At 38.6% G+C, this 13,252-nt stretch overlaps 1 protein-coding gene across 5 annotated transcripts; it reads left to right on the forward strand.

Annotated features, from left to right (window-relative positions):
• The first annotated feature begins 257 nt into the window (after positions 1-257).
• Positions 258-13,130, forward strand: LOC114138111 (endoplasmic reticulum junction formation protein lunapark-B-like). Of its 5 annotated transcripts, none has more exons than XM_028007181.1 (15): positions 258-407; positions 1,530-1,607; positions 3,117-3,158; positions 3,343-3,393; positions 3,477-3,613; positions 3,838-3,896; positions 6,223-6,263; positions 6,460-6,543; positions 6,621-6,672; positions 6,818-6,913; positions 7,330-7,422; positions 7,639-7,750; positions 9,244-9,314; positions 9,401-9,571; positions 10,891-13,130. In XM_028007181.1, exons 2-15 carry the CDS (start codon positions 1,581-1,583, stop codon positions 11,058-11,060), a joined length of 1,206 nt encoding a protein of 401 aa, XP_027862982.1. In that variant the 5' UTR covers positions 258-407; positions 1,530-1,580; the 3' UTR covers positions 11,061-13,130. The 5 variants fall into 5 exon arrangements, with proteins under 5 accessions (XP_027862982.1, XP_027862985.1, XP_027862984.1 ...); XM_028007184.1 differs by having other exon boundaries at positions 7,645-7,750; XM_028007183.1 differs by having other exon boundaries at positions 6,821-6,913.
• The last annotated feature ends 122 nt before the right edge of the window (positions 13,131-13,252 follow it).

A 13,252-nucleotide genomic window follows, 5' to 3' on the forward strand; every position in this document is an offset into this window, starting at 1 on the left:
AAAGCTGAAAATCAGCAGTGGATTTCTCATTGCTACCCTAGTTTAGACATATGATATCAATGAGCAAAATCCTTTTGTCAAGGAACATTAAACATGTACTAAGTTGTACAAAAAATGTGATTCACAAATACACTGCGACAAAAAGACAGTGTACATATTTAGAAACCCACAGTATGAGGAAAAACTGTGATGTGTCAAATATTTGTACAATGTTGTTAATCATCTGCTTTGTGTTGTTGTCAAGAGTTTACGTCACCTCCGCCTCTCAAACTGAGAGGCGGAAGTGACGTACAATTACTACGCGGCCCATCCAATCTGATGGTTTTGTTGTGTCAGTTAAATGAGGTTATGTCGCGATATTTCGCCTCTTTAAGAAAACGGAAATAAACACTTCCACAAGGCTGGAGGTAAGTATGGCTCAGAAAGACCAGATAAAATGGCTAAGTGTTGTGTTGCGGTGGCGTTAGCATGCTATTGGTTTAGCTAACCTCCATCACCAGTCACCATTGACTCTTCTGTTATGATTTTGTTTCTCTGCTGCTGGAGGTGAAGTACCAATCACCAATATACCTGCGAAAAGTGTTCCGTTTCGTTATTACATGGTATTTTTATGTGTAAAATCAAGAGACTACTGCTGCATTATGAATATGACGTTTATGTCCCGTTACTGTTTTTGGAATCGTCTTGGAAGTCAAAAATAATATTGATACAAAGAGAGCAAATTAGTACAAGACTCATTTAGGTCACGAGGGAATATGTTTGGCATATTTATTAGAAAACATCAGGGTGTGTGGGGTTTTGTTTATAGTAACCACTTTATGGTTCTAATCCAGGTGAAGCACATTATGTAGAACTTTTTCCTCAAGACTGATGGAAATAATAATTTTAGAATCGCTTCAGCCTCAGTATGTCTGATATTGTAGATGGAGTTTAAAATGAGCAAAGGCTGCAATGAGATTCTCACAGTAAAACATCAAATACCTAGGTAACACATAGATGATCAAAGGTGGAACAATTTTATCAATTTATTTAAGATTTGAATTTCAATACAAAGGTGGAAAACATAGAATAAATACTCACTGAATTTACTTGTAGTTTCCCAGTACTGATTTGGAAATATTATACAGTTATGTAGCATAACAAACTGATATTTTCTGGTTAATTATTGAGGCTCTTTTCACCTGTAGACCCTGCAGTTGGTAGCTTGGCCGTTCTGTAATTTGAAATCATGTAACTTCCACAAGACTGTCTTTGTAAACACGTCCAGATGTCCAAATTTGTCTTAATGATATCACCCTTACCCTGCTGTGTGTTTGTCCAGGCCAATGTGCGTGTTGTATTTTCAAAACCTTGTAAAAGGAACTTAAATACAGGTTAAATACAGAAAGTCATACAGGAGGCTTTCTTAATCTTGGCGTCATGGAAGCTTACATGTGCAGTTTACCATTAGCTAAATAAAAAGCTACAACTGTTAAGATTCTGTTTTTTTCCTTTAAATGCATAAAACCTGAAACCTTTCTGTTTTTCAGTGAACCTGAAACGTTAGTGAACCAGAGGAGGCCTCTGTCTCTGTCACAGTTATGGGAGCGTTAATATCTCGATGGAAGGTATGCAAATCGTTAAAAAAATGTTAGTCTAACTTGGAAGATTGGATTTTTCTGAACCTAAACATCTTGTACCACTAAGAAGATGACAACTGTGTCTCAGCAATATCATCATATAACTGACAGTGACATTGGAGGTAGTAGTAATGATTCGTTCATTCATCTACGTAGTTACCATCCATCTTGGCCAAGAGCCCAGGCTTTCTTGGCTTCTGAATGTTTCTTTGTTCAAACCTCCACTATTCATACCTCAGTAGAATAATAGTTGTGTTTAAGGGAGTGGTCACTGTAGATCAGGGATTGACTAATAAATGGTAAATAGCATGTACTTGTATTGTGTTTTATTAAATTCCGTGGACCCCAAAGTGCTTTAGACTACTTTCAGTCATTCACACATTCACATGCTGACATTGGCAAGCTATTGGATTGTCCTGATTACAGGACGAACACCTACCACCATTGCCACTGTTGCCGCAATAACGTAACACAAAGTTAAAATGACTTCATATTGACATTAGACAAAGTTAGCCTTAATATCTGTAAATATTAGTTTCTTTGTTTATTCCTTGAAATTAAAAGCTTTATATGCAAATTCAGTGAGTTTTTCTTAATGTTTGTTTCAGCAAACAGGAAATATTTACATTTTAAATAGATTCGTCAACCTTTTTTGTGCTTTCTTGGACTTGATTTTCAACACTGAGGCCAAACTGCTAAAATTGAGTCCTTTTTGTTTATTAGCGACTGCCATACAGAAGACTGTTGTTTGACCTGAAGGAAGGGAGAAAAAGAGAATTTGTCGACAGAAATAGATAAACTGCTAACTTTAGATAGAGAAGATTTGGCACTAATGTGGGGGATTTTGTCACTGTTTTAATTTAAGAAAATTACATGTGCACGAAGATGTAATCTCAGAAAAACATGTTATGAACGGTGAGGAAGAGAGTGTGGAATTAGACTTGGAAAAGTAGAGCAGAGTGTCTGCAAAATGTTGAATTTATGGAAAACTTTGTTTAGCAACCCTAGCAATGAGAAATCCACTGCTGATTTTCAGCTTTAGCAACCCTTAATGCACTGGGGTTGCTAAAGCTGAAAATCAGCAGTGGATTTCTCATTGCTACCCTAGTTTAGACATATGATATCAATGAGCAAAATCCTTTTGTCAAGGAACATTAAACATGTACTAAGTTGTACAAAAAATGTGATTCACAAATACACTGCGACAAAAAGACAGTGTACATATTTAGAAACCCACAGTATGAGGAAAAACTGTGATGTGTCAAATATTTGTACAATGTTGTTAATCATCTGCTTTGTGTTGTTGTCAAGAGTTTATTCAATTATGAATATCAAGATTAAAGGTGGAGATAGATGAACAGCTGTACAGATGCACAATTTTGTTATTTACATTCAGGCAAAAATATGAATTTTGCCAATACATTTGCTTTATTTAGATGTTACTGAAAGATTCATAAATGAATGATTTAATGAAGCTGGCATTTATTCTCATTTCAGACCAAACAAACCACAGTAGAGGAGCTGGAGAACCTGGAGAAGGTACCGATGAAATAGTTCTATTGGACTCAGTAAAGTCGCATTTGTGATGAATTCTGGATTGTCTAGAACTTAACACAAGCTTCATATTCAACTACGTGTGCAATCTGGCTAGAATAACCTCTAGAAAATTAATCTTGTATTATTTTCCACCAAATTAAGTTTCTAATATTATTGTCTTCTATAGGAGATTAAGAAGTTGGAGGAGTTCAGAGGCAAAAATCAGCGATTACAAAAAGTAAAGGCAGAAAACCATCGAACATGAGTAACCCTTAGTTGTTTGTTCTTGGACCTGAATGATGTGCTTCTATCTGTCTGCAGCTCTGGGTCGGTCGCTTGCTTCTTTACTCATCTGTCCTTTACCTGTTCACTTCTTTCACCGTTTACTGTCTCTACCTACCTGATGAATGGCTACAGAGACTAGCCATGGCCCTGCCTTTCTTTATATACCCCATACTGTGAGTCTTGGTTTTCATTACCAATCCAAACAGTCTTTTAAATATCACTGTGTCCTGTTGGTATTTTAGATTTGTCCTATACCGTGTTTTCTGATTTGGTTCGATTGGAGTTTATGAAATTAACAAGGCAATAAAAACTGAGGCAAGAGCCCCAACAGACGAGTTTGAAAATGTTGAGTGAAACACTAACCTCTGTCTTAATGTCTTGTTTCCATCTTTTCCAGTGTGTGGTTCATCAGGAAGCTGCTGCTTTTCCTGTTTTCCAAACTTACTGAGAGAAACCGTAAGTTCTCAGTCAGTCTTCTGAGGTTTCTTTCCTTTTATAAACAAGCAGCTGCATTTCCATTGACAATATAATTTGACATTTTGAAAATAAATTTGCTTAATAAAAACACATAAATCAAAAAAACCAACTTGTTTTTTGATGAAAAGTTTTGAGATTAGGATGAGGTGTTTTTTTGGCTGTATTAAAACTGGTTTATTTAGCAAAGCGGCAATAGAAACACTTTTTTTGCAACACTAGTCACATGATCAACAGTCTGATGTTGCCGTTGGGGTGCACCAATTTCTCGGCAAGCTGATTTCCTGCATTTTGGCCCACCAGGTCATGTCGGTGCACTTCGACATGTTTACAGTTAATAGTAGTTATCCCACTGTTGCCAACTCAACAGCTTTCTTGCTATGTTGAGCAACATGAAAAAAATCGGTATATCGGAATCGGCAGATAAGGCTTCTTAAAAGATTGGTAATCGGTGACCGGCCAAAAAAACTGCAATCGGTGCACTCCTCGTTGCCTCAGGTGCAAACTACAAAAAAGAAGACAGGAAGTTGTTTAACAATGGTAACACAGTATGTTTTTAAATGACGTTGCATGAACAAACTTATTCAAGTGTAATTTTAAATAATTATTTAATGGAAACACTGCAAATGTTTTTCAACAGTTTTAAATATAGACAAGGTTTTGTGCACATTTGTAATGAAAACGCAGCTAGTGACGTAATATATTGTTTGCCTCGTTATGCGTACGGTGGGGGAAAATAGGTATTGGATACGCTGCTAGTGTTTCATGTTTCCTCACTTCCAAAGAATGGAGAGTTCTGTTATTTTCATAGCAGGTACACCTCAACTGTGAGAGAGATTTGAAAATAATCCAGAGAATGACATTGTCCGATTTTTAAGCAATTTGCATTTTATTGCATGAAATCTGTATTTCATACAATAAGTTGAGGTGTACCGATGATAAAAATTCCAGACCTCTCCATGCTATGTAGTTGGGGAAACGTATTACTTGTTTTTCCTACTTCATATTGATGTAATTATTAATAGTTTAATCATTGAGTCATTTGCGACTTAGATGCCATCCATCCATCCATCCATCTTCTTCCACTTATCTGAGGTCGGGTCGCGGGGGTAGCAGCTTCAGAAGGGAGGCCCAGACTTCCCTCTCCCCAGCCACTTCTTCTAGCTCCTCCGGGGGAATCCCGAGGCGTTCCCAGGCCAGCCGAGAGACATAGTCCCTCCAGCGTGTCCTGGGTCTTCCCCGGGGCCTCCTCCCGGTGGGACGTGCCTGGAACACCTCACCAGGGAGGCGTCCAGGAGGCATCCTGACCAGATGCCCAAGCCACCTCAACTGGCTCCTCTCGATGTGAAGGAGCAGCGGCTCTACTCTGAGTCCCTCCCGGATGACTGAGCTTCTCACCCTATCTCTAAGGGAGAGCCCAGCCACCCTACGGAGAAAACCCATTTCGGCCGCTTGTATCCGCGATCTCGTTCTTTCGGTCATGACCCAAAGCTCATGACCATAGATGAGGGTGGGAACGTAGATCGACCGGTAAATCGAGAGCTTCGCTTTTTGGCTCAGCTCTCTCTTCACCACGACGGACCGGTACAGCGCCCGCTTGACAGCAGACGCTGCGCCAATCCGCCTGTCGATCTCCCGCTCCCTTCTTCCCCCATTCGTGAACAAGATCCCGAGATACTTAAACTCCTCCACTTGGGGCAGGACACCCCCCCTGACCCGGAGAAGGCACTCTACCCTTTTCCGGCTCAAGACCATGGCCTCGGATTTGGAGGCACTGATCCCCATCCCGGACGCTTCACACTCGGCTGCGAACCGATCCAGCGAGAGCTGCAGGTCACGATCTGATGAAGCCAAAAGGACCACATCGTCTGCGAAAAGCAGAGATGAGATCCCAAGGCCACCAAATCGGATCCCCTCAACACCTTGGCTGCGCCTAGAAATTCTGTCCATGAAAGTGATGAACAGAATCGGTGACAAAGGGCAGCCCTGGCGGAGTCCAATTCTCACCGGAAACGAGCCCGACTTACTGCCGGCAATGCGGACCAGACTTAGATGTATTATGATTATTCAGTTTCATATTAAAGAGTGAAAAGAGCTTCTTGGAATGAGTATTTTGTCGCTTAGACTTTTGCTAGTTTTGCGACTGATATGTTTTCATTAATGAAGCTGACATGGATTTAACTTCATTCTGATTCTATCCATGCATTGTGTGGAAACGTCAGTGGGACATTCACATCCATTTCACTAAACATGGCAGATATTCAGTCAGTGAAAAACTTAACTGAAATTATTCTTGTTCTTCTTTTAGATGATAAACTTGAAGATCTGAAAGCTGCCAGGAAAAAAATTGTAAGTTGTGTACGCTTCACGTTGATTAATGAAATGATATTTTAGTCATCGTTTTCAGTGAGTGTTGCCACGCCAATATCTCTAATACTTGGTTGGTTTCATTTAATAAACCTTTTGGGTTATTGAATGTTTTTATTCCGAATGTCATTTATTTTCTGACCTACAACCGAAGTTTCCTCTGGTTTTCTGTGTTCAGCTGGAGGAAGTGATGGAAACAGAGACGTACAAGACGGCCAAACTCATCCTCGAACGCTTTGATCCTGAAGCTAAAAACAGACGTGTAAGTGAAGAGATCTTGGACTCTTACATACCTGCTGCCATGTTTTTGTTTGTATTTTACTTATGTTTATTTTGTAGGGACTGGAGTCGACACCGGTGGGTCCTCAGCTAACTCCCAGACCTGGTCAAGGTACGGCAGTCAGCGCTATGCTGTTGGCTGTTTGTGGAAAAATGAGCTATAGCTAGAGATGGTTGGTTCTAGCTATAGCTCTAGCTAGCAAGAACCAACCAGCTAGTTCTAGCTATAGTTATAAAATAAAGTTGTGTCTTTTCAGCAGAAATTCGTCAAAGGGGCATGAGACCGATGGGCTCCTCGGATGTCACGGGAATGACTCTCTCTCCAGGAACACGGCCTCAGATGGGACCTGTGGGTGAGAGAATGTTTTCCTACGTTGTTTGCATATAAACCATCTATAACAATACCATAGCACTCATCTAGTATACGCTATACTGTAGCTCAGTAGGACGATCCACATATTGCTGCAGCATGGCCAGGTGCCTCGCCTTGGCCTGGAAGATCAGGATTGTGAACTGTTGTAGTCTGCTGAAATTCTTGATGCTGCTACCTTAGCTACTAATCATGTCAGATTTATGTAGCTGTCTATGAGAACTTGAATCTCTGACCAACATCACACCTTTGAGGTTCTAGGAATTGCAGATCGCATAAGAAAAGTTAAGTCAAGGGCTACTGGAATGAACAACTCATTCAACTTTAACTGAGTTCTTCTACTTTTTGAGTGTCTTTTGTCAGCTTTTACTTTTCCATCAGATATTGATTCTCTGTCAGCTCCAGGGGGACCTCCAGATAAATCCACCCCCAGCACTTCTATGCTCCAGGGAGCTGTGGAGAGGACACCCTGCACCCCGATTAGAGGTGTAGGTATGACTCCGTGAACTGGAGAATATTGCATCTGCAGGACCTTTATGTACGAGTTTCACTTTCTGAAGCCAAGTGACAAAAAATATAGAATATTCAGTTTTCTTTTTTTGGGAGTGTGGGGTTTTTTGCTTTATGTGTTCTGTAACATTAGTTTATGTATAAAAGTTGTATGTTTTCATTTTTCTGTAATTATTTCTGTGCATTTGGTCTGTTTGGTTGGAGGCATGTACTCCCCTGGTCCTCCATTACCAAGGCCTATTCTGCCCAGAGAAAGAGGAACAGTTGACCGAGTCATCGAGTATCTGGTGGGAGACGGACCAGAGAAAAGGTAGAAGACCCATTATTGACTTTGAGCCTATAATAGATGAGGTTTGGAACTTGTACTCCAACATAAACTACTTATGAAGCTCCGCCATTGCTGTCTTAATCAAATTCATATAGAAATCCTACAAAAAAACAAGCTGTTTTCTTGTGAAAACATAGGAGACAGGAGACTGTTTTAAAATCTCAGGGCTCATTTAAAATGGTTGCAGTCTTAAACTACATTAACACAGCAGGTGCTAATTCTCAATTCCCATTGTTTTGCTGAAATCCAATTTTTATTTTATTTTTCATGGTTGTTCATTCTATGACTGCAGTCTAACTTCTGTGTGAACGATTTATACAACCCCAAAGTGATCTTCAAGCGCAGAAGAAAAAACGATGACTGTTTACAGAAATAACAATGGATGACGCCATCTATGGATGGATTTTAAAGCTTATTCACTATTGGGAGCCAACAGTACTGTCACAAAATCAAAACGAGACAAAAGAAGCTAACAAAACGAAAGCCTAGCATTTAGCTATGACTTTCTGTGGAGTGTTGACTGCAGCTTCTGTAGAGAAGTCATTTTGGATGTGTTGCCAGAGATGAGAGTGGTGGGATTGTGATGTGCTGCACTGGCACAGACTTCTTTCATAAGTTCATAATCATAATTTTCAGCCATTATCTACATCTAGATTTACAGCATATGACTTCTTGTTGTGCAGAATTATGTCTAATATCAATGACATAAATGTTGGATATAATCCAGCATGACCGTTCAGAATGCAGTCTAACTATGAAAACTATTGAATACATATCTGATTCAGTTCCACATGTGGAAGTGGCACTGATTAGATTTTTTTGAAGGTTGAAAAGATTGCATTGGGCCATTCAGACAGTCATGAAAAAGTTGAATAAATCTGACTTGAGTCACATTTGCCTGCTGTGTGAACGTAACGTTAGTACAGAACTAAATTTTAAGTATAGTCTACAGATGTTTGAGTTGCCTGCAAAATTTCAGAAACTATGTTTCAAAACTGGTTTTGATGTGTTTGAGGTCATCATTCAGTTGGAGCAACTACATCCAAATTCTCTTAACTTTTCCTCAGATCAAGAGTTAAATAGTTGGAACATGAGCTGAACTGGGTGTTCCAGTAGAAAATGACCCAAATAAAAATATTTTATTTGAATGGAATATTAAAGCGTGAACTAAGTTTCAGTAATTGAGCTGAACTCAGCCCTCTTTGACATTTGTAGATTGTGCTTAAAAGAAAGAATTTGATAAATAACCAGCCAATTTAGATACGATCTGAGAAGAATAGTCATCAGGTATGTTTGTGCAATTTAAAGTCAGAAAAGAAACTTCCAACACTGTCTTCATTTGTGAGTAATAACAAATTCTGTACTGCCTAGTTTTGTTGGCAGCTTTCAGTTTGTTTCTTAGGAACATTGCATTAAAAAAAGAACTAATTCCAATGAACTGACCATGCATTAAATCTTCTGGAACATTGTTGCAGATATGCCCTGATCTGCCAGCAGTGTTTCTCTCATAACGGCATGGCTTTGAAAGAAGAATTTGAATATCTTGGTAAGATCAAAATCACCCACTGAATTGGTCACGTCTCGTTTGCGGTTGTTAAATCTCGCTTCCCGTTTTCCGACGTCTCCCATCAGCATTCCGTTGCGCGTACTGCTACTTCCTGAACCCGGCCAGGAAGACTCGACCTCAGGCTCCCAGACTCCCTGAGTTCAGCTATGAAAGGAGGCTGAGAGCGGATCCGTGCTCTCCTGGACCGTCGCTTTGCTTCGACATGGACGCGGAGGACACCGCTGCCCCCAGTGGAGGTACCAAGAATAACAGACATTTGAACACAAACAGGAGAAGACAAAGGGGTGACCCGAAGTACAAAGATGAAAGTTTATGTGATAGCTGTTCTTTTTTTTTCACCCATTCATGGGTTGGATGAATTGAAGACAGATGTAGGTTTTACCTGAACCCATTCAAGCTTTAGTCCTATGTTTGTTTTCATCCTTTTTTTATTTTTTTGTTATGTTTTAAAGACACTTTGCATCTATTTAAAGTGATTTTATTGTCACACCTGTCATTATACCATTAGTTAAAGCTTCTGCTTTTTACAGGACTGTCTTCTTTATGCTTGTCTTTTCTTACTTCCTCTTGTCCTTTCTATCTTGGTCCCCTAACTACATTATCTCCATGTGTCCTTTCTGTCCTTCCTTCCTTTCCTGTGTCATTTTCTTCTTGCTTTCCCCCCACTTTTCCTTCTGGCCTTTCTTCATTCTCATCTCTTTCCTTTCTTCCCAATGGTCTTTTTTGGCTGTCATTCACTTCTTCCCTTAAGAAAGTAAGCTTCTTCTTACTTTCTTAAGTAGAATAAAGGAATTTTTTTCATATTTTATATTCCAGCTCATTTCCTTCCTTTCTCACTTCTTCACTTCATCCTGTCTTTTTCCTTTTTTTCCAAGAATGTAAAGTAATTCTACTTTACATTCTTGTGCTTCCTAATGTCCTTCATTCTGTTCTTTTCTTTACAACAGAGATTTATCCATGAGTTGTTTGAGGGGGGGGAGGACACAAACCGGAAAACTAAAAGTTGATGTTGAAGCCTTTAGCAAATAATCAAACTTTATAAAATCGATACAGTAAAAGAAAACTTACAAAATTGCTAAAGCCACAAAATAATGCACCAATTTGTCAGTAGCTGGTGTGTTGTCAGCTACCACCCTCTAGTGGTTGCTGCGATGTATTACAAACAGATGTAAGCATTTTGATGTTCCAATTAAAGTTTTGCAAACCAAACCCCATCCCTATTTTACTTTTTTCAGTACCAACAACATTTTGATGTTTGATTTGTGAATGTTATTTTATGTAAATATTAATTTTAGAACAACTCCTGTGTCTTCATTTACCAAATGTGTCAAAGCAATGAAGTAATGAAATGTTTCCACTGTGTTATGACACATTTTTTGCGTTTTATTTGATCCTTTTGTACAGAGAACAGCTGGTTTGGATGGAGGGTGGTTTGGGTACGCTGTTCATCACTTCCTGTTCACCTTTTGCCAACAGGAAACAAAAGAAATTCTCATGGTGACTAACAGATAAACAATTAGTTTATTTCATCTCACTGAATACATCTTCTCCACAGCTGAGGAAGACCTGGGTCAGGATGACAGGGAATCTGAGGAAGAGAAGGAGAACGTACCGGAGGAGAATCGGCAGGATGAGGAAGAGGAGGAGAAGAAGGAGGATGAAGCTGTTAAAGAAGAAGAGAAGGAGCTGGACCAGAGCCAGAATGAAGAACCTCCAGCAACATAGAGAGCGCTGAGACGAACCAAATGAAGAGCAGCCATGACAGATGGCTTCCATGGCAACACAACGCTGAAGAGCATGCTTTGTTCCAACAGGATTGGCTAAAGTAACTCTGGTTTGGTGGAAATGTGATTTTAGGTGTATGACATGGGTGGAAAGTGAAGATTCATGCTGATTATTGATCCTGTCAGTGATGCTTTCTGGGAAATCAAACCTCCATCTTTCATTTAGGCTATTTGAAGATTTCCACATTAAAATCATTTTAGGTTTAAAGTTGTAGAATACTGAAGAGTTGATGATACAACTGGTTCTGACCCATCAGTTTTAACGATCCACACAGGATTTGATCTCAGACCTGTTATGATGCAGTTTATCATAACTCATTTAGTCTATTTAATGAAACCTTTAGGTTTAGTTAACTGCAGTGACTCCATGCGGAAAGTTAAGGCCATTAACATTAATACATCCATTATTTAGGATTATGTTTAAGACAAATGCATGCCTTTGATTTAATTCTGCTGAAATAACTTATTTTCTACATTATTTCATAATAAAATGAGCAATAGAATTTTTTTTTAATGTTTCTTGATTTGGCTTAGGAAGAAACTTTTAGGGTTCTCTTACTTCACCCTGAGGGTCAAATGAGTTTTATTATTGTTTTCAAGTTGACCTAAACATAATTTGGCATTTTATAGATAAATCTCAGAAAATTAGAACATTGTCAGGAAAGTTTACGTTCATTTCAGAGACTTAAATTCTTATGGATTCATTAAACATGGAGAGAAATATTTCAATCCTTGTCATCTTTTATGATTACAGATGAAAAATCGCTTGAGTGCAGAGTCTTAGAGAGTTAGAATATTGCATAAGATCAATTAAAAAATATTTAAGCTTTTCAACCAGGTCTTGACTTTGACTGGACCGGTGGACCACATTGCTTCTTTTCTGTTTCATACTGCTGTGTTTTGTCATGTTGACCCAGTTCAGGCCCAGTTCAGGCCCAGTTCAGACTGGTTGCCTCACGTCTGAGTCCAGAAGCCTTTGATATGTAGATGAGCTCCAAAATGAGTCTAATACAGCTATTTCCTCAAATATATCAACTCTAAGGAAATTGCTGATTTCTCTCCTCATTGGTCTTTACACAAACCTTTGTTCCAGAGCAGAAAACACTCAAAATCCATATTCTTAAGGCAATTCTCCCAATAATAATCAGTTAATCAATTGGGGCGTCACGGCTGCTTCTTTCTCTCTGATCTTGTGGAAGCAGCAGAGTTTGTAGTCAAGCTTTCATTTGTCATACAAGATTTTCTTTTCTTTTTTTCCAGTTTGGCATCATTAATGATTACATTCTTCAATTCTGTGTTGTTTTGTATTTTTTAATGCATTTCTACAGGTTTTAAAAAATTTTTTTAGAGACTTGTAAACATTATTGTATGACGTCTTAATACACAACACTGGAAGTGAAAGAGGATGTACTGTGATTGTACATATTTAGAGAAAGTTGTTGGATTTTAGTTCAGAAACTCAGTAAACAATGAAATTGAACCTCTTTTTGCTCAAAGAACTCTCACTCATATTTATCCTCATTTAGGGGACAATTTGCCAAATGTTTCTTTCTGTGTTGTATTAATTTATTTGTGTTTTATTTTTGTTTATATTTCCAGTCTGCGTTTACTGTGCTGGTCCTATTTGTTTCAAAGAGCAGCTTGCCATTGCGACTGTTTACTGCTGTTTTTAAGCCCAAGTCTCCCTTTTAACATTTGTTAAACAGTTTACAGTTTAACTTCATCATTTGAATGTTACTAAGAGATTACTTCATGAACTTTAGCTCCGCTATTTGCAGAAAGTCATTGTTACTTCATAGATTTTTCTTTTTAAACTAAATAGGAATTTCTGGAAACCTCCCAGTATTCCTTCATTTTACCCACCCTTGCTGATTGATGAGTGATTCCCTGAATGCTGCCATGTGGAAAGATCACTTTTAGTAAAATGCACGTTAGTAGGAGAAGCTTTAAATTCAAGTCTGTTACCGAGTAAATTATTACTTTAATAAAGCTCTTTATTGTATATTTTCAGTTACTTTTGCTTTGTTAATTTATTGGTGCATTTTTGATTGCAAATCCAAAACATTTTCAGCAGAAGAGAAAAAAAAATGATTTTGTCTCCAGAGATCCAGTGTTTTTCATTAGTTTTGATTT

This window comes from Xiphophorus couchianus, chromosome 22, assembly GCF_001444195.1.
Source record: "Xiphophorus couchianus chromosome 22, X_couchianus-1.0, whole genome shotgun sequence".
Classification (NCBI taxonomy): Eukaryota; Metazoa; Chordata; class Actinopteri; order Cyprinodontiformes; family Poeciliidae; genus Xiphophorus; species Xiphophorus couchianus.